The sequence below is a fragment of the Gigantopelta aegis genome, chromosome 13, assembly GCF_016097555.1.
Source record: "Gigantopelta aegis isolate Gae_Host chromosome 13, Gae_host_genome, whole genome shotgun sequence".
Taxonomy (NCBI): Eukaryota; Metazoa; Mollusca; class Gastropoda; order Neomphalida; family Peltospiridae; genus Gigantopelta; species Gigantopelta aegis.
In genome coordinates, this window is record NC_054711.1 from 38,296,283 (window position 1) to 38,318,863 (window position 22,581).

Here is a 22,581-nt window from a genome sequence, read left to right on the forward strand (position 1 = left end):
AGTGACTCATCTATATAAACACCATGTACCTTTTGCGATTTTACTGCATTAAGTTTTTCATTGTTTAGTGTGATTCGTATTGGGTGTTGCCTGGCTATTTTATGTGTTGTACTTACTAACATATAAGTTGTTTTCTGAATATTAAGAGCCATATTGTTATTTGTGCACCATTTTTGAATGCCCAATACATCCACCTGCAAATTTAACTCTAGATCTGTTAGGTTGCATGGTTGCATCATCGGCATACATGTCAACTGAGCAGTGTTTGGTATACAAAGATATCATTTATGGATAATAAATAGTAGTGGACCGAGATTTGAACCTTGGGGGACACCGGTCACTACTTGCTGTGATGAGGATTGTAAGTTCCCAACTTTGAAAATCTGCTGACGATTTTGTAGATAGGAAGTAAACCATTTGAGACTTTGATCAGAAAAATTTAGAAGCTTTAGTTTATAAAGAAGTATAGAATGATCTACAAGATCAAAAGTTTTCTTTAAATCTAGGAAAATGGTTCCCACCATGTTATCATTATCGATAGACAAGATCCGCTGATCAATTAGGTGTACCAATGCAGTCTGGCATGAGTGTTTTTCACGGAAACCAGACTGAGCTTCATGTAGGAGATTACATTTAGTCAAATATTTATATAGATGATTTGAGATATGCCTCTCAAATAATTTTGTTATAGTTGGTAAAATCGAGATAGGTCTGCAATTCTCTGCTTTGTCTTTCTCACCCCCTTTATATATTGGAGTGACTCTAGCAATTTGTAATGCACATGGGAAGGTTCCATCAGCAATCAGTGGCGGATCCAGAAAATCCATTTACGGGGGCCCCAATGACATGAGGCGGAATGCCAATGGAACTTTGGGGGAGTTTTGGAGGGGATCGTAAAAAAAAAGAAGAAAAAATTAATATATAATAAAATTATAACTGTCACGAAATTTATGGGGGGGGGGGGAGCGGGCCCCTGCCCCCTCCCCCCTAGATCCGTCTCTGGCAATACTTAAGTTGATTATGTGTACGATGAGTGGGGCTAGTGTGTGATTACTAAGCTTTAATACTCCAGGCCCAATACCGTCTAAACCTGTTGCCTTTGATGAGTGTAATTTTGTTATATAATTTACCACATCTTGTAGACAGATATGTGGTATTCTATATGGGCTGTTATTTACTATTTTGTTTCTAACATAATCCTGAAGTATAGTGTGATTTTCGGGAGTAAATTTTGTAGAATGCTACTTGCATTAGTAACCAAACTATCATTTATTTTTAACTCTAACGGCATAGGTAACTCTGATCGTTTTCCATATAATGTTTTGAAATTATTCCATAAGAAAATTGAAGGTTTGTTATTCTGAACAGCATCTTGAAATAAATCCTTCTTAGCCTCATCTATGAATTTTAATGTTTTATTGCGCCACAGCTTGTAGCTGGTCCAGTCTTTTATTTTATGAAAATGATCACGTTGTTTTCTTGAGTATTTTATCTTATCACTGTCCCATTTTGGTTGTTCAAATCGTCTAACTCGTTTTATTTTCAAAGGTGCATGTTTATTCATTAATTAGTATGTTGTGCCAAAGTAATAACGCCATATTAACATCATTACATGAAAAAATATTGTTTATATTGGAACTGTTCAAGTCTAATTTAAGAAAGTCTCCAGTGCAAAATGTTTTAAAGCACCTATATATGATATATAGTTTTATGAGTGTTATTTATCATATTTATATCAGAATTGTTTATATGTTGAGTAACATTGTGACAGGATAATGATCGCTAATGGCAAAACATGGTATACAGACTTGAGTAATCATACTAGTGTTTGTACAATAAACGTGATCTAGGCCTATGATATAGTCGAATAATTTTCGGTTATTCTGGTAGGCTTATCCACGATTTGAGTCAGTTCATATGACTTCACTAAATTGCTCCACTTGGTATTAGAGCAACCATTTGTGAAATCGATATTAAAGTCTCCCTTAACAATTATATCAAGGTTTTCATTTAAAGCCTTTTACAGCTGAGTGTCAATCATATCTATCCATGACATATGTAGGCTATGTATGTTAGGTGGTTTGTAGAGAAAACATAACAAGATGTTTCTAGAATGTTGTAAATTAATTTGTAGCCATATAGTTTTTGTATTCAAGTCTTCGATATCATTTCGTCTTTTATAGAATAAGGAGTTTCTGATATATAGGCCTATACAGCCAATCCTCCGCCATCTTTGTCCCTTCTGTCTTTTCGTTCCAGTTTTAGTTGCATTGATCATTATTATAGTATCCGGAATTTCCTGGCTTAGAAAGGTTAATAGATCACTGCATGCTGCCATTACGATTATTTACCAATAGTACTAATATAGACAAATAGAGACAAAAAGTAGTCAAAATTTTATTTTAAATGGACCTGAAATCTGCCAGTTAGCCTACTGTAGAATGAGTCGCAAACACTTTATATTATTTGGCTAGTCTAAATTCCTTAATTTCGAAAGACCTAATAAATTACTCTGTAATTTTTTTTAAACAGAATAAGGTGTATTTAATCGGTCATTAATTAGTTTATACTGACTGACTGTACCAACCATATCTGATTCCTAGCCATTAAGCTATACTATTTATTTCACCGATGCACAAATGAACTTTCATAAATGGCGGGAAAGTATAAGTAACCGGTATTCAAAAACCAAATGACTGCTTTATCCTTACATTTCAAAGTTTTGTTATTCAAGTATTAAATTGAATATTTTATTGAAGTTTTCATGGCATTAGTTGATCAAACATCAAATAAAGAATAATTTAAGTTGAACAACATTTGTATTATTTCCGTATAGTGTATGAAATAGTGTTTTAAAGTAAGAAATGTCTTCCAAATTAAAAACCCCTTTTGAATGGACAATTTCTTGCATGGAAGTGACGTTTTGCCGATTTGAACCAATCAACATGTGTTTTATAACGCTCTTTGGGTGAAATGTGTATCTCAGAAATTGTATTCTTACGCGTCCCACATGTGCTGTTAACCTTTTTCCGACAGGCGATTTTGACTAGTCGTTTTTTGAATAATATATAAATATATTTATATTTATCTGTATGGCATAAATTAGATATACAGCATCAGTTTCGGCACTATGGATCTAATCGCTGTTCTTGAAAAAACTGTATCGCCTGGTTTGTAAAAAATATTTCCTTTATCAACGTTCACGTGCATTTTTCGAAATAAAAAAAGTTAGCCACGTCTGGTTTCGATGTAGTTCTATGACATAATTGACGGTGTAAAAGTTTAATTGAAGTTATTGTTTTTGTTTTCAGATACCCACGAATTAGAAAGTGCACAACAGTTCTTAGAACAAGCTTCTCAACAAAATTTGGTTTGTTTCATTCTTCATTTATATTTGATGACTAAAACAAGATGGCGGCATTTAATCCTATTTCGGGGTGTCCAAACTAATATTTTCAAACGGAGTTCACAAATGTGTCATGTGTCGATTGACATCTGACGGAGAAGAATACTGGCTAGTTTCTTCAATATCATAGTTTCTTCAATATCATAGTTATCACACTTTTGATCCAAATAAAGCAAACCAAAATAAAAGAACAAACTACTTCCCTTTGAAATCTAGAGTAGAAATGTCTTTAAGAAAGAGGTAAACACAGTAATTTAAAAGGGTGGCATTTGTTCGATGATTAGGGTAGTTGTAGGATTTTCCTTTCCGCCCGAGTTGCTTGCATTGTAGGATCGAACCACCACAGTGGACCCATTCTTTGATTGTTTTTATCCAGCTGCAAAACTGGTATATCAAACACTGGTATGTGCTGGACTTGAAATTACCAAATCTTTGACATCCAATAGCCGACTATTAATAAATCAATGTGCTCTTGTGGAAACTGGAAACACACATTATTATTTTTAGGTCTTGCAACTACTAATATTGTGGGTAGAATGATGAAATGGTTTCGGGCCAGTTCATTTTCCTTGAATATCTTGTGTTTGCCTGAATTTGAGGGGGTGAGAGTTGGTCCATTGTTTCGTACACTTTATGATTGTAAACCAGCAACAAAACGCACAAAATTAAAAACAAAAAATTGTCCCTTCAACTGACTGCAGTAATTGTTATCCTGTGGTAATTCACATTAATCTATGGCAATCAATTGTCATAGCTGTAGCTGCCGTCGAGTACAAGCTCTGCAAAAAAGAATCTGACGTTAAATTTAGTTCAGACTAATCCAGGGAACATTTTGTTTAGTATCGTGTTGCGATTCGCTACTCACGTTTCAATGATTGCTACATGGTTTTAAAACATTAAACTGTAGTTGGTTTACAATCAGTTTTAATTTACTAGAAATATACAACCGTGTCTGGTGATTTGGTGCACTTCAGTCACTTGACTTGGTATTTGGCTTAGGAAGTTGTCATGTTGTCGGTGTTTTTAATGAATTAAAGTTCAATTCTTTTATCAATGGTTAATCAAGTATCAACATATTTATTGTTAAGGATGCAATTATTTTTTTTTTAGAATTATCAATAATTATATCGTAATTTCAAAATAAATCATTAACCTGTTTTCGTGAATATAAACGCAAAGTAGGTCAGCCCTATTGGTATTAAGCATGTTAAAACCAGCCTAAAAACATTTTTTTTCAGTTATTTTTTATTTAAACTGAAAAGGAAAACGGACAAATGCAAACAAAACAAAACTTTTACACCTTAATTGACAGTCATTCCAGTTCACAACTGTCACATTGTTATAAAAAATAAAAGCGAAGTATGATCCACGTATGTGCACAATCTACCCGAGAAAAATAAAATCCATGTAGGCATCTTAGCCATGCGTGACAATGAACATGTATGCATCTGCAGTACTGTGCCACTCAAGAAAACGATTCCGAAACTGATCATGAAATGGGTCATGTGTGATCGTTCATTTTCATAATATATTTTAAACAAGACAAATGCAGTACTGTGCCACTCAAGAAAACGATTCCGAAACTGATCATGAAATGGGTCATGTGTGATCGTTCATTTTCATAATATTTTTAACAAGACAAAACAAAAAAGTACTAAAAAAATCCTTGGACAATAGTGTAGGGTTTATGGGCTACAAAATGAGGTCATGGGCGGTCTATAAATAGCGGGGTCAACTATCCACATCTACTGCGCCGAATCACTGGACATGCAAATCGTTTTGGATATACGGGGGTGTCTATATTTATGCACCATTTTAAAATGTTTATTTACTACAGACATAAAACAATTTGTAGTGTATTTCTGATTATGCACTTCTTCGTTGGTGAGAGACACAAAAGTATTTCACAGTGTTCACATAGAAAATGGTCTTTGAATGCTTAGGTGCGCCGATACACTGGACAGCACTGTAGCTAATCAAGATGTAAATGTAAGGTCCAATTTATGCAGCCCTTTTTTTCTCTTGTTTAAGCATTGTAAATTTTTGTAGGACATAAGTTTTCTGCCAGAAAATAATTTGAGGGTACTTAATGAAAACAAATCCGACCCATAAGGCTACACTTTTTTTATTTTTCGGATTACGGATCCGCCGACGTTCATTTTGCCACAATTAAAAAAGAAAGAAAAAAAAGTTTTCAGCCAATTTTAATTTTATTTTTCCGACTACTTACGATTTTCACAGAGGCAGTGTTGGGAAATATGAAATAAATAAAAGTACCGTATTTTCCCATGTATTACAGTGTTCTCGCTGGGTGAAAATTAAAGGAGGGCGGCCGGTCTGCACCACACCCTTCAAATAACCCCAATAAACGTAGAGCAAAAAAAAAAAAAAAAAAGGGTGGGGGAGTAGTTTGGTTATCATATTGTTGTGTGTTGGTAGACTGAGAGAAAAGACGTACTCCTTATTTTGCCTACAAAAAAGTCTTAATTGAACCGAAGATGATATCGGTCTGACATTCACGGGCAGTTCCGGTTTTGCTGGACCGATCAAAGTTTTAATAATATTATTTTTAATAAAGATTTCAAGATATACGAAAAACAATAAAGATGTTTGTAAAGTGATCTCCTAATGTCAGATACATTTTTGTTATTTCCATCTTTATCGAATGAATCGATCGCTGTGATAAAATATCGCCAGCTGATAGTTTCATTTTTGTAAAGGCGGTGTATATATTATTTGGCACTCAAGATAAATGATTTTAATGATAAACACTACCACTTCCGTTGTTTTTATAAGCGTTCATATCCCCTCAAAATCAAAAGCTTACAATATTTTATAAAGATCTGCTTAACCTTTAGACTACTGGATTAATTTTTAACAAAAACCACATTGAGTGGGTACAAGTTTATAATTTTTACTCACATATATTCACTTAAATGTTTTACAAACACATGAAATAAAGTTCATATATGAATCAGTAAGTATTATTTTCGTGGGTTTTTTTGTAATTTTTATTATTTTTAGATCAGCTAATGGTGATTAAAATTAGGCAAAAAATCTAAAAAGTTGGCTTTACTTATTGGCATTTGTGGCCAACTGTCCAGTATTTAAACCCGAACTACGATTGATATTGCAATATTTGGTAATTTTCGTTGTTGGTAAAACGATCAAATTTATTATCAAATTAGCTGTCACAATCAGCTATCGATCCCTGAAAATGACCTCGACGTGCCGCCATTATTGTCAAGCGAAAAAACTTGCTGAAAACCACTTTTTGAACTCAAAATTTCAAGGTATTTTCAAATGAAAAAATGAAAACAAAAGCCACCATTTTGAAACAAAATCTTTTTCTTTTATTATATTTATGTTTATACTCAGAAGGTTAATAAACAGAATAACAGAAAGTAAAAATCATCAGTTTCAACCAATTATATCTGCAACAGAGGACAAAATATCAAACGATAGTTAGTGGAAACAAAAAACAGAATGACCATTCTGATCACGTGACAAATTTGGCGCCAAATAAGGGGTTTTTTTCAATCGGAGATTGCCGAATCCATAAAAAATTAAATGTTTTCATTGCTTACATAAAATATAACTTTTATTGTGTCTATGAAACATACAAATGGATACAGATATTGGACAAAATAGAGGCTGTTAAAAATACTGTTAAATTACGTTACGGTAACTGTCGTAAATGTTTCGTCAATTGCTTTTTCGTACACAACACGGCTTGTTTCCGTTGATGTTCAGTGTGCAGACTGATCGTTGTTTTTTGTGTGGAAAAAAAGTGCATTTGGAAATAGCGGAGATAGGTGCTGGAAAATAAAGAGGGGCGCTCAAAAATAAAGGAGGGCGGCAAAATGGTTTCCAGAACATACAGGTTAAAAATGGGGGTGCGCATTATACATTACAATAGAAAAAAAATCTTTTAAAAATGTCCAGCGATTACCCACAAAAATCGTTGATTGGTAGTTTATGGTACTTTCCAGGTTATTGACGCTAAAACACTTCAAAATTGCTTTTCACTTGTGATTGGTTGTAATAAATGTAAAATAAATGTACAAAAGCATCCATACCTCACCAAAAAGTGCACCAATATAGATTAAATATTTTTAATTTCCATGAGATTTAATTAGGCCATTTCCGTGAAACCGAAAATTACGACCCTACTATAAAATTAGAAATCTCGCGCATTCACGTTGGGCACGAGAACCAAATGTAATGTGCTATACTTTTTTTTTCATTTATTTATTAGTCGTTTACAGTGTATGGGTATCTACTCTTGTTTTGATTTATGCATGTGTGACATGTAAATACGCAAGTACTAGCCTGTTTTGTGTGGCATGTAGGTCTTTGTACACAAGTACCTAACTAAAGCTTTTAGTTAATGTTGGTGACAGGTAGAAAACTACGTCTTTCATTCACCATCGATTTAGTGGTTTAAAAAAACGCTGAGCATTATATTGTGGTCCATGTTTTGTTTTTTCTTGGAATAAACTTTCAAGGTGGGGTGTGTGCATAATACATTGGGAATTACGGGTACAAGCCTTGAAATAAGCTAGATCAGTGTTTACTGTCCCCATACATTACAGCTCCGTAAAATTTTGTCGGTGCACTTTCAGCTTCGACCCAAAAGTATTTTATTTGGTGCGGTGCAACCTGAAGTGGAGTGGTGTATAGAAAAGTGCAATTCAATCCCATCTGAAACGGAATGCTGAAGAATCATTCTCTCCCCTGACATTTTAATTAATATGTATATTTAAATTTTTTCTTAATCAATTTTCATTAAAAATAGTGCAAAGTATGCTTTGAATGGTGTTAATATTTTGATTTATACCCTACCCTTCTGAAATATTAATAAAACAATTTGTATCTTTTTTAAAAATCTTGGCTTGTTCTTTTTATATTCCTTTGGGGCTGGTGGATGGTAGTTTCCTCTCATATACAGCATGCAATACCTGGCTTCAGTATATCAAGGCTGGGAACCTTTTTGGATCTTTTTAATTTTTATTTCTCCTTCCTCCCGAACTTCTTACTGAAAACATCCGTAATACAAAGCAATAAAAATAACAACAGGAATTGGGTGAATTTTATTTAAATTTTCATTCCATCCTCCGAAAAAAATCCATAATCTTTAAGAAAGAAAAAAGTGTGGCCTAAGTGCACTACTAAATTGGAAATTTTATATAGTTTGAAATTGCATTAGAAATGCTTTGACAAATTTTAATTAGTAGTTCTCTATATTTCTAAAAATTATTAAAATATATTCCTTAATTTCCAAGGTCTTATGGTACGTGATTCTATCCTCTGGCAGAAACCCTAGTTTTGGGAATTCAGTTGTAAGAGTAATGCTTAGATATATTTTTTATTATTGATTTGTATACATGTATGTGTTTTTCAGTTGGAACTTTTGAAGCAGTTGTCTGATATCTTGAAACATGCCAACAACAGTCATGTGGCTCGAATGCAGGCTGGGCTCCAGCTTAAGAATGCGCTGCATTCCCGAGACGTTGCCATCAAGACGACCTACCAGAATCGCTGGCTGCAGTTCCCAGAGGATGTCCGAGCATACATAAAACAAAATGTAAGATTCTTAAAAATGGCTCTTTTGGGTCAGATTAAGCTTTTGGGCGAGGGCCGGGATGTAGCTTCAGTGGTAAAGCATTTGCCTGATGCTCGGATGGTCTAGGATCAATCCCCATCGGTGGGCACTTTCAGTTATTTCTCGTTCCAGCCAGTGCCCCACAATTAGTATATCAAAGGCTAAATTAACTACATTATATTAATTATTACGGAAGTACTTTTAACTTTTGATTGACTGTATGCATATCTGCCAGAAAAGAGGTCTCCACTTAGATCCACAGTTGTTTCTGGACAAAAATCCGATTCCAGTTGTGGAGACCAAATTTCTGGGGGTTTTGTTTGACAGGAAGCTATCTTTTGTCCCCCATCTTAAATATGTTAAAATGAATGTCTTAAAAGCTCTTAATATTTAAAAAGTTATTGGTAATACAGAATGGGGAGCAGACCGAAAGGTTATGATCCGTCTGTATCGATCTTTAGTTAGATCAAAACGTACCTATGGATGCATTGTGTATGGGTTGGCATGCAAGTCTTACTTGCAGATGTTAGATCCTATACACAATCGGGACCTATGACTGTCTTGTTACTTTTAGAAAATATCCTGTATAGAGCTTGTATGTTGATGCCCACGGACCTTGTTAGGGTGCTAGACATGAAACACTTTCTAGAGATGCAGTATGCCACCAAGATTAAATCATTACCAAAACATCCTATAGATAATGCGGTTTTGATAACAAATATATGAAATTATTTCATGCAAGGCTGAATGCTATTCATACATTTGGTCTTCGCATTAAGCATTTTTTTGTCGATTTCCAACATTGATTTAACTAACACTTTGGAAACTCCTTCATATTTTGTTTTACCACTTTGGTGTATTACACCACCTAAAGTTGTGTTTGATTTTGCACATCTGAAAAAAGATTGTACATTTTTCATGGAACGTCAAGACAAATACCGTAATTACATTCCTGTTTATAAAGATGGATCATGGTATGGTCCCGAATTCTGTGGCTTTTGCTACAGTTTTTCCATGAGACTGCCCGACTCGGCATCAATCTTTAGTGCTGAAGTTTAGGCAGTCATTAAAGCCTTGGAAGAAATAAAGGATTCTAGTGCATCCAAATTTATTATTTTCACCGACTCACTTTCGTGTCACCAAACTTCACGCAATTTGAAGCTGGACCATCCCTTAATAGGGATTGTGATATGAAAGTGTCTTTTTATCCATTGCCAATAAAGATATTGTCTTTTGTTGGGTGCCCAGCTATGTTGGCATCAGGGGTAATAAAAAGGCAGAATCAGATGCCATGTCTGCTTGGATTTGCCTCATGCCAGGATTGGTGTGCCGTATACTGATTTTAAACATAGTGTCAAGCAGTTTGTCTTTTTGACTTTGCAACAAGATTGGGACAGTGCCGTTGTGAACAAGCTTCATGCTGTCAAGCCAGTATTGGGAGAATGGCAGTCCTGTAGGCAGTGCAGGAAGGATGAAATAGTATTGTTGTGCTTGCATTGGTCATATCTACTTGACCCATTCATTTATCTTGAAGAACGATCCTCCACCTCAGTGTGCTTGCTGTCAATGCACTCTGACGGTGCGCACATTTTGGTGGAGTGTACTCGTCTCAAGAAAATTAGAAAAGATATATTTGGTCAAAGACATTTTATGGAATCCTTTAGATTCAATCCAGAACTTTTATTAAAATTTTTACGTGATACTGACTTTCATTCTAAATTTTAATTTGACCTATCTATGATATTTGTATTTTTCACAATATTTTGCATTTTCCATAGTTTTAACACCCAATAGCCGATGTATTTTTTGTGCTGGGGTGTCGTTAAACTATTCTATTCTATTCTAACTTTTCAAAATTGGCCCAGTGGTAAAGCGGTCGCTCGATGCACGGTCGGTCTGGGATCGATCCCCGTCGGTGGGCCCATTAGGCTATTTCTTGTTCCACCCTTTCTGTCTGGAATGGTGCATATAAAAGATCCCTTGCTGCTAATCGAAAAGAGTAGCTTATGAAATGGCTACGGCGGGTTTCCTCTCTCAATATCTGTGTGGTCCTTAACCATATGTCTGACGCCATATAACCATAAATAAAATGTGTTGAGTGCGTCGTTAAATAAAACATTTCTTTCTTTCAAAATTGGCAAGATTGAAATTTGTTCCAGTGCCTGCCCTGCTGGAGTCTTTTAATATATTTTTGCACTTTAGAAAGTTAAAAAAATTGAAATAATGATTTACATGATTGCACTATTTCAACCCATGAAGATAGATTTTGATGTTTTCAGGTTTTGGATTCACTTGGCACGGAAACGTCCAGGCCAAGCTCTGCAGCACAGTGTGTGGCATACATTGCTTGTGCCGAACTGCCCCACGGAATGTGGCCTAATCTGATCGCACATCTGACGAGCAATGTAACAAATCCCGCCAGCACCGAAATGATGAAAGAAGCAACACTCGAGTCGATTGGCTACATTTGCCAGGATATTGTAAGTTTCGGAAGTGGTGAAGTAATATATTTCAATGTAAAAAAAAAATAAAAAAAAATGGCATATTACTTTTTGAATAGTTAAGTGAATAACATTGTTGAATTGTGAACTGTAATGGGATACTTCACTGCCCCGAAAAAGCAGGAAAGCACAATGCTGGTAATACTTCGAGCCACAGCATGTTAGCTCTGTTAATGTTTTCGCTTTTAGGCTTTTCACAGAAGCTACAAATCCTAGACCAGTGAAACTTGATGTCATAATTGGATGATCATCTCTGTGTGCAGTGTTCGAAATAAGGACTTGCCCGTTTGTTCTGACAAGTGAAAATCTGCTCAGACAAGCAAAATGTACTCAATAGTTGTCCAGTTCCAAGTATAAATGTTCAATGCAGTTTAATTTTGAGTAGTCAAAAATACAGGGCTCGCGCTGTCGGTAGCCAAATTAGCCATTGGCTAATTTTTACAAAAAATGGCTAATAAAATTTGCAAGTGGCTAAACTTTTGTCTAAGCCATTTTCTGTCTTCTGATGTGAACAAACAACATAATCTATCCGACATTAATAATTGAATAGCGATCTCGTGACCGGTAACGTGAAGAATACAGCGTAGGCCTTATGTTTGCTTATTTTAATAATCACGGTTATTAATTTTAACGGCATGCAGTATGACAGCAATGTCTGGAAAATCTCAACTTGTACTTTGTAGGCTAATAAAAAACAGGACAATGCGTGTCAATTTGAATACATATGCCAGTTCAGGGCCAAAAGACATGTTGGCCATCTCAAGGTCCGAGTTCAGCCAGACCGAGCGAAACCAAAACGTTCGCTAGACTGGTTTGTGCGCTTCATGTTAAACCAAATGGACACGACGAACACCAATCAAATAGTTCGCGAACGTTAGGAAGAACGTTCGTTGGCTGAACTGAGGACAGCTCTCTGCGCGAATATATGTCACGCTTCAGAGTCAACCGTAGTAGTTCGCATCAATGAATATCTAACTGCAGTTTTTATTTATTCCTTTGTCTTTGTTAATTTCGTACCCATGGTCGAGAGCATGCATGCAGATCGCGATCGCGGGAAATGAACATGCAGTATTTATACAAATTGCAGTTAAATGTACACTGAATAAAATTAGTTTACAATAATATATTTGTTAGATAATTTTTGATATATATTTGTAAGACTGTGAGGTGACATTTAATAAGTTAACTGGATTTTAAAAAGACCGTACATTTTTATTTTATTAACGTTTGTTTTTTTGGTTTTTAATAAATAAATGGAGTATACTGTGAAGTCGGCATTCTTAGCCGAGGTATTTTGCAAGCAGAAATCACAACAAGCATTTTTTTTTTTTTTTTTTAAAAGCAATTCAAATTAACATAAAGATTGCTATCTAAAGAAATAATGAGCTGACACCCGAGTACGATTACGCAAAAGTAAATCTTGATGTAAATTTGTAGAAAAACAATAGTTATTTGCATCAATGAATACCTAACTGCAGTTTTTGTTTATTCCTTTGTCATTGTTAATTTTGTACCCATGGTCGAGAGCACGCATGCAGATCGCGATCGCCGGAAATGAACATGCAGCATTTAAATTATACAAATTGCAGTTAAATGTACACTGAATATAATTAAGATAATTTTAGAGATAAATTGTAAGACTGTTAGGTGACATTTAATAAGTTAGACGGATTTTAAAAAGACCGTAAATTTGTATTTTATTAAAGTTTTTTTTTTTTTTTTAAATAAATGGAGTATACTATGAAGTCGGCATTCTTAGAAATAATGAGCTCTATATATTAAAAAAAAGCACTCGAATTTTTATTTGGAAAAAAAGGAAGAAAAAAACAACAACATCCATAAACCAACCCCCATATTTCTGTATGTTTGTTAATTTAATGCCATAGGCCTTAGAAGTGGGGGTGGGTGTATGGGGTACTGGCTTCAAACTCTGAAGATATTGCATAACCCCATCCCAACCCCACCCCCGCTGAAAAATCGAAGTAATATATTAACTGCCCCTACCCTCATTGAGGTTTTGTTATTTCTATTTATTCCAGTTTGTACACAATTAGCTGAAAAAAATATATTTTCATATTCATATATAAATACTCTATACAGTACTGCGTAAAACAAATTTGGCTAAAGCATTTTCAATATGGCTAATAAAAATTCCATTTGGCTAATATTTTGGCTACAGGTATTTTTGATCCAGGGTGAGCCCTGAAAATATGTTCGTTGTGTTTGAATAAAACAAAACATTTGTTTGAATAAGTGAAAATATTGCTGGACAAGTAGATTCCTCAATGTACTTGTCCGGTGGATAAATGAAAAAGTTTGCTTATTTCCATCGCTAAATAGATATATTAATTTTAATAAATACAAGGTATAAGTAAAGCATTACTCATTTAAATTCTATTTTAGCTCAATAAGATGTTTTTAAATTGCAACTTATTGTTTACTTTTTTGTGGGGTAAAACAATGCTAAACTTATATAAAATTTTAGAAATAAAATCCTGCTTTTTTATATGAATTTATAGTTGCATAACCAGCATGTAGTAGAATATGACAAAACTGACATTTTTTATTAACAAAGAAATAACTGATTGCTTTGACAGGACCCAGAGATTTTGCAGCCTGAATCTAATTCTATCCTAACAGCCATTGTCCATGGGATGAAGAAAGACGAACCAAGGTAAAGTAGTGATACGGTTGTTGGGGGGAGGTATCTTTTTAAAATTTATTTTGTTTAAATGACCCTTAAAGGCATACTGTCACGGATTTAAGGACCTTATTTCTCTAAAAATGGATAATAAATAAAAATTACATTAATTGTTGGAAACCAAATCTAGCTATCGTATCACCTTAACTGAACTATGATGGAGTGAAATCCATGCCAAACATCTCGGCAATTTTAGTTTTTGAATTATGGACCATTGCCATAATTCAATTATTTTTACAAAATATCACTAATAAATGGAGTATGGCAGTTATGAAGATGGTTGAATAAAATACATTTAGGGACAAATAGAATTATTTTTGTTCAGATAATACTTTGTTAGGCCATTAAATAGGTCAGTGGTCTGTGACAATATGCCTTTAAACAGGGTTGAAAATTAACATAAAAACCAGGGCTGCCAGCAGGGCCAGTTCAAGAAAAATCTTACAGGCCCTTCTCAAATTCAACTAGCCCTTCAATTATCACATTGAAATTCAACGGCACAGCCAAAATAAAAATTAGAATGTTCTTTGTTGAATAACAACCATGTGCTTGCCATATATAGTCCGTTTGCTTCAAAAGGGGACCAATGAATTGGCATGTAACTTCATAATGAATAAAGTTAAAATTCATATAAAAACTGGTTCTTAAGTTTTGAACCCATACTAACTCGGATAACATGCTTTGAAAAAAGAAATCCTGTATTAATACAAATGTTTCTTTACACATTATCGTTAAATTATACAGATTGAATCTCGTTTTTAATTCAGGGGTAAAGACAAAATGCTAGTACAGTCAAGGTATGCAGCTTGACTTGCATTGTCGCGAATGTAAGAAAATAAATAATGCAGTACAAAGAATAAAGGTAGAACTGTGTGTGTTGTAGTATATAAAACTATCTGGGGTGACAGTCCTCTTTGTGGGAATGCAAAAGGGAATAAAATCTCCAGTAAAGTATTTCCTCTGGAGTGGCTGTCCTCAGATGAACCACGCACATGTGTACGTTTAATTTGGATATTGTAAATGCTACAGTAGTAGGCTACTAATAAAATAAATATCCGAAGAAAAATAAATCTGTGAAAAACAACAAGAAAAAACAAGGATTTTAACAAAATATTCTTATGTACTTAATTATCATATTAGCTTTAAAAACCGTACTGGTACTGAATAACAATTGTCAAATAGTATCTCTGCTAGATACTTGTGGCGTATCCAGACCATTCCAATAAGCTGACGACTATGTTTAAAAAAAATATGTGCAGTGTCTTTGATACGTTTTGACACCTGGCCCAAAATCACAGAAGCTGTCTGATGCTGTCAAAATATAGCGCATGTTCATTGTCTTCTGCTGCCAGATCTGTAGTTCACGTCAGTACAGACGTGTGTTTTGTAATATTCGATTCAGTTTCAGTGTCTTTTCTTTTTCAACTCGCCAGACCCTAAAATGGATGTTCGCCCAACGGACTACCTTTGTAAAATTCTTACTCGCCCGTAGCCAATAAAGGTCGCCATGGGCAACCGGGGGACTACTAATTTTTAACCCTGCTTAAAAATACATAACAGTAAAAACAATGCACAGTATTTGTTATTTTATTGAAGTTTGTTTGTTGCTAAGAGTATTCATTTCTGTACATCCAGTACGTGCTTGAAAGTTCTACTGACTACACAAGCTCAAAATGGGGTATGGATGTGTACGTTTGGTGCACTCCAGAATTGTGATGATACTGGGGTTTTCATCCCTGTAAATACGTGAAAATGCTGCAGCAAAAAGCTATTGCAAAATTCATTATTTTTGTAATTTTCTAAAAAAAAAAAATATTATTAGTTTCAGAAATTGTGACACTTAGATAAATTGTTAGTATTGATGCAAAAATAACTTAAATTGAACACACAAATGTTTTTTGCAGATTAGGAGCAGTAAAATTTAAACAACTGCATCACACTAAATTAAAATGGTTGTATAGTTGTAGATAAATGTTTTTCTATACGATTTGATTTTGGTCTTATTCTTTAAAGGAATACATTCTGGAATAATTAGTACATAAAGTCATGAAATCTTCAGGAATATGCATTAAAAACAGTTGAAAAATCAACGAAAGTATTGGTTACAGTTGAAATTGTTTCTCTTTAATTTGTAAGTGTAGTTGAGTTGGACATAGGTAAATTTTATCTTGTTAATGTTTAAACATACTTACGATTTAGGGCTGAGGTTTTTTTTTCATTCTCATTTTAGTAATCACGTGAGACTGGCTGCTACCAATGCACTCCTCAACTCTCTCGAGTTCACAAAGGCCAATTTTGAAAAGGAGGTGAGTTTCTAAAAGTGTTCCTGCATATTCTTTTTTTTCTTCTTTTTTTTAAACTAGATTTTGTATTTGAATAAGTAGCTTGGTGGCTTTTCTTCACATGGCAGTCGTGCCATAGATTCCGTCAAACCATCACTTGGTGGGCTATGCATCATGCCATGAAACGCTAAAATAGATTGGAATTCTGAAATTATCGCATCATAAGGATCTTGAAATAGCAGGAAAAAAATTCTGAACCCCGGTATATATTAAGAGTTATATCCAAAATTTGATATACGTCATTTTCATTTTGGAAATGCGATCTATGAACAGAATTTTAAAACTGCTTTGCATGATATATATATCCTGCAACCACTGTTTCTTTTGACATTTATGATGATGAATAAAGTAAAGTCATATTCGTATAGTAGCAGGATATGACTTAACACCACTCGTGTGATGTCACACACATAACTACATTACAAAATTGCTCATTTAACCTCTAGGTCATCGTACATTATAGCTCAAATTACAGAAATAATTGCTTTTGCCCTTAATTTTTATGGTCTGCAGGACAAGGATAGTAACTAGTTAATGACACAGGATATCGGCTTTATCCTGTTCAGGCCAAATGAGAAATTCCCATTGTTTCATTCACAGGATATCCTACGTCATTAACTACTGTGAAATACTTTATAAAATTCGTGAAAATAAATTCCACGCGAAATTAAAGGCTGATGAAAATTGGACATTTAAACAAATGTTGTCTCGTTCAATCAGATCTGAGACCTCGATAGTTTTAGCTGTATGGGACTGGTAGTAACAATGCAACAATTAAAACTTTATATCAAGAAGCGATATCAAAAGTAAAGAGAATATATTACATAATAATAAACAATACAAGTTTTGTATGGCTTTCTTTCATAAGTGCTGGCGATGAAACAATACACATTTAAAAAAAAACTGAAGTAAGTAATACAGTATGTTAAAATGAAAAAAATCAGGGTTGGACTTGTAGTTCATATTGGGACTTCACACTAAAGGATTTATTTGCCTGTTGATAAATCCTAAACACTACTGAACGAGTCCTTGACAGTAATAGATAATGTTTAAATGAAACTTGTGCTAGCATTGCACCTTCAAATTCAATTTTGTTTTTCGGGTTTGGTTTTTATAACAAGTTTGGATTTTGAAAAAGAGCATGGAGTAGCCTGAGCACCTTGCATAAGCTTACAGTGTTTTGTAAACAATAAACGTCAAAATTATTAACATCAGAACTTGTACTTAATTTTTCTTTATTGGGGGAGGGATGGGAATTCGTGAAAATAAATACACGTGAACTAACTCATTTTCATTAAATCGCGAAAATAAATTATTTTACAGTAGTAGTACTCTATATATGCTATGTCATGTGCAGCAATTTACAACCTAAACAGATATCTAATATTGTATTTCAGAAATGAGCTCTTCAAATGATGTGTTAATGATGGTTTCAGTTACCTCCAGTTATAGTTCTAAAATATATTTTTATAGTGTTTAATTAAAAAATAATGTTCGTTACAATATTTTTTAGGAAGTGTTTAACCTTCCTGGTGTGTGATTTTCAAACCGTGTATTAACTTAATTTGAGTTCTTCGCTAAAGGTTCATAAAGAGCAAGAATGTATCCTATTTTGGCAATTTTGTTTAATATGTCGTTTTATTATTCAATTATTTGTTAATATTTTTGTTAATAATTTTATTTTGCAGAGTGAGAGACATTTTATAATGCAAGTGGTTCTGTGAGGCTACACAGTGCACAGAAACAAAGGTAATTATGTAGCATTGTCATTATGAACTTAATACAATTCATGGGAAATTCTAGAAAATGAAAATTGGTTGATTAATATTTTCATATTTAAAATAAAAGATTATTGGAATTTGCATGAAAACACTGAAATAATATAAGATCATTGTACCTCTTTTCTAAACAAGGTCCATAACAAACTTTTTTTTTCCCCTTTTTATTTTTAAACCAGTGAGTTAAAAAAAAAAATTCCTCGATATTTTGAGTGGAAAATCCATAATTATTACAAAAATTCACCGATGATGAAAATAATCATGTCTTCCTTGGAATGAATGACAGTGATTAATTTTTACAGGTCTGAGGTGATAGGAAAATGTGTTTTATTTTTCAATGGTTGATCAGATTTGTCTATTTTTCAGGCTGTTCATTTGTATAGTAGGCTGTTTTAAAATACCAGACTGTTATATCTACTGAGCTCGGTGTAGTGTCTGATGTAAAAAGTGGGTGATATTGGGGGGGGGGGGGGGCGGGGGGAGAAAAATTGTTGGCTGTTGATGAAGACGCTGGTTTTCAATTTTATTTTTAGTATATGAGTTTTGCTATCCTGTTTGTTTTATGGTGCATATAAAATATACTAATGGAAAAATGTAGTAGGTTTTCTCTCAAAGACTGTCAAAACTAACAAATGTTTGATTCCCAATAGCCGATAATTAACCACCTGAATACTGCAGGTGAGATATCTTGCACACTCTGTAAACTGCATTCCCCAATTAAAACGTTTTCTGCTGTCCTGCACACTGCGCTGACCAGAAATAATAATAGAACAACAACAGGGAATAGATTAATCAAGTCTACTGGATTTAGCTTTTCAATTTTCAGTGAAAAATACTTGAGAATTTTGTGTCCAAAAAGCGATGTTCAGCAAGTATTTTCACTTAACAATGGTGGAACGTCAGTCATTTGAGTAATAAATAATTGATTGTGACAGCTAATTTGATAATAAATTTGATTGTATCACCAACAATGAAATCCACAGAAAATTAGGATATGAATCGTGGTTCATTTCTGGAAACAATTGTGGTTAGGAAAACCGTGATTGGAAATAATTGCCGTAAATATCGGACAGCTGGCAACAGTTGCACATTGTAAGCGAGATTATAATTTTTTTTACATAATTTTAAATCATCATTATCATCATCTGCGTTCAAGCTCTAGTTGATCAAGCTTTTAGATTTGGAGTCTGGTTGTGGTGATAAAAAACGCTCTCTTTGTTGAATCTTCTTTAGAATCCCAAAGCTTGACGGCCAGTGTTGCTCAATTTTAAATCAAACTAACTGATCTAAAATATAAAAATAAGACCCCCCCCCCCCCCCCCCCCATCCTAAGTAGTATTTACCTTTTCACTTATGAACATTATTTTATGTATTTATTAAGAAAAAAATTGGTCACTAAACGTGGGTTTTTTTGGTGTTTTTTTAATTAATCCGATAGTCAGAAGGTTAAGAAACTCACCGATGATGAAAATAATCATGTCTTCCTTGGAATGAATGACGGTGATTCGTTTTTACATGTCTGAGGTGATAGAAAAATGTTTTTTTTATTTGTTGATTTGTCCATTCTTTAGAGTGTTCATTTGTTAGGCTGTTTTAAAATAACAGACTGTTATGTCTACTGAGCTCAGTGAAGTGGGTGCTGTTGGCGGTAGCTGTAAAATATTGAAAATTGTTTGCCCTTAATGAGGACGCTGGTTTTAAGTTTTGTTTTTAGTGTGTGAGTTTTGCTATCCTGTCTGGGATGATGCATATAAAAGATCTCTTGATATTAAGGCCAAATAAAAAAATGTGTGGTTCTGGTTCTGTGAAAATTAATTAGGGTATGTAAGTAGGTTAGAACTTTGTTTAAAACCCTTTTTTCTTCTTCTTAAATCTTTCAAAACTGGCATGTCAAAGAGCAATAAAGTGATATTTCAAACAAATGCTGCATCCTCTCCTGTATTGAAGATCAGTAGGTGCAAACAAAAGGGTTAACGGTTGGCATATTTGTTTACGGTCTGTTGGGTAACTGGAATAACATGTATGTTAAATTTACCAAATGTTTGACATCCAATAGCCGATGATTAAGGATTGTCTGATATTTCTTTTACGTTCATCTGGGTATGAACAAAAAAATAATCCGCAAACTGCGGATCGGCGAAGCAGTTCTCACATAAGTTTACGGATGATTTTTTTGGGGGTTCATATCCAGATGAACGTAAAAGAAATAACAGACAATACTTTTAATTAAATTTGAATCATAAAGACTAATAATAACACTAAAACTTTATATTTCTATTTTGAATTATTCTCTATCCATAAACAATAACACTCAATAAGACAACTTGCCCATATGATATGACGTTACCTGGTGACATAATTTTCACATTCATCGAAAACTCGCATTGCTACGTCTAGACCAATATTATGACGTTACGTTGTAATGGATGTAACAGAAATTTAATTATTGTTCCCTAGAGGTGTCGTTAAACAAAACAAACGTTCAGCTTTGGTGTATGATTTCAGATGTTTGTCATTTGATTTTGCAGGTCCGAGTTGCAGCTCTGCAGTGTCTGGTGAAGATCATGTCTCTCTTCTACATATACATGGAGCACTACATGGGGCCTGCACTGTTTGCTGTAAGTCTGTTTCTCTTTCCTCACCAGGGGCGGGGCGTAGCCCAGTGGTAAAGCGCGCGGATGGTCGGGGATTGATCCCCATCGGTGGACCCATTGGGCTATTTCTCGTTCCAGCCAGTGCTCCACAACTGGTGTTACAAAGGCCATAGTATGTACTATCCTGTCTGTGGGATGGTGCATATAAAAGATCCCTTGCTACTAATTGAAAAAAAGTAGCTCACGAAGTGGCAACAGTGGGTTTCCTCTCAATATGTGTAGTCCTTAACCGTATGTCCGACTCCATATAACCATAAATAAAATGTGTTGTGTGCGTCGTTAAATAAAACATTTTCTTTCTTTTCCTTTACTCACCACTAAAAGAAGCAGGTTTCTTCCATCTTAGACAGTCTTAAAATTACATTTGGGGGGGGGGGGGGGGGTGATCAGGACATAGCCTAGTGGTAAAGAGCTCGTTTGATGTGCAGTCAGTTTGAGATCGTCTCCTGTCGTTGAGCCCAGTGGGCTATTTGTCGTTCCAGCCATTGCACCAAGACTGACATATCAACGGTTGTAGTGTGTAATAGTCTGGGATGGTGCATTAATTACTACTGTCACGTACTAGCAACTATGAAGAACAACACGACCCAAGATTTAAACCATATTTATTTACAACATATTTAAATAAACAAACACAACACGTTCAGAAATTAAATCTTGCAAACAGGAAGCTTATTATACAGTTGAGTATTGTAATTTCGAGACCCTAAAGTTATTCCGACAAATGTTTTAGACTGATTTTTAGATACTCGATGTGCAGAAAACCAGCAGACAATGTTATATTGCAATAATTTTAAAGAAATGTGCACGAACCGCTGGGGGCGGCTAAATTATCAACTGCTATTTTATCTCTAAAGGAATATATATTAGACATAATATTTTACAAATGTTGAAAACGATTTTAACATGTAAACAGGAATCCAAAAGTTGAAGAAAAAAACCTAACATTGCATAAGGAGCTTTAAAAAACAAACATTTGGAATGTCACTAGTATAGAAGTACCATCGATGAAGTGAAAAGTAACTTGGCCACCGCAAAACTGGAAAAGGAATCTGGAAGAGTATCTTATTTTGTTTCAGTACTGGGGCTGATATTTAGTCTTTTTACTTTAGCAATCATTAAAGAAACTGTTTTATAAAATGTTTTCTTTTGCATTTTATTTTAACTTTATGTTTGAGCTAAAAATTATGGATTTAAAATATAATTTCAACGTAGCTTGAGGTAACCGACCAGGTAACCCACAAGTTATGCCCGTCTGCAGACCTGCTATTTCTTCTTCCAGTCGGTGCTATCCTGTGCATATAATGAATCCCTTACTACTAAAGAAAAAATGTAGCTGTTTTTCTTAATAAGACACCCCTGTGCGTGCTGTAACCTCACCGTGGTGCAGGGGTGTAACATTCTCTTTGAGAATGGCCAATAACAGCACAAATTGAAGTTTAGAGTAAAATTTGGTGTCTGTAAAATTCTGTGATATTTGTATTTGTATTTTTGGCACAGTTCTTTACACTGTTTTTGTTTAAACCTTGAATTTTTATATTGATGTTGATCATCACTTTATTTATTTGCATTACCATAGTTTGACACCCAATAG

The 22,581-nt window shown here is 34.3% G+C and overlaps 1 protein-coding gene across 1 annotated transcript in view; it reads left to right on the forward strand.

The window, feature by feature from the left end:
* The first annotated feature begins 3,013 nt into the window (after positions 1-3,013).
* LOC121387434 (importin subunit beta-1-like) overlaps positions 3,014-22,581 on the forward strand; it is a 51,410-nt gene continuing 31,842 nt past the window's right edge. Inside the window, 9 exon segments of the mRNA XM_041518546.1 lie at positions 3,014-3,170; positions 3,312-3,370; positions 8,811-8,993; positions 11,291-11,491; positions 14,110-14,186; positions 16,444-16,519; positions 18,244-18,273; positions 18,275-18,304; positions 20,862-20,951. Coding sequence (XP_041374480.1) covers positions 3,131-3,170; positions 3,312-3,370; positions 8,811-8,993; positions 11,291-11,491; positions 14,110-14,186; positions 16,444-16,519; positions 18,244-18,273; positions 18,275-18,304; positions 20,862-20,951 — 786 coding nt within the window. The 5' untranslated portion in view covers positions 3,014-3,130.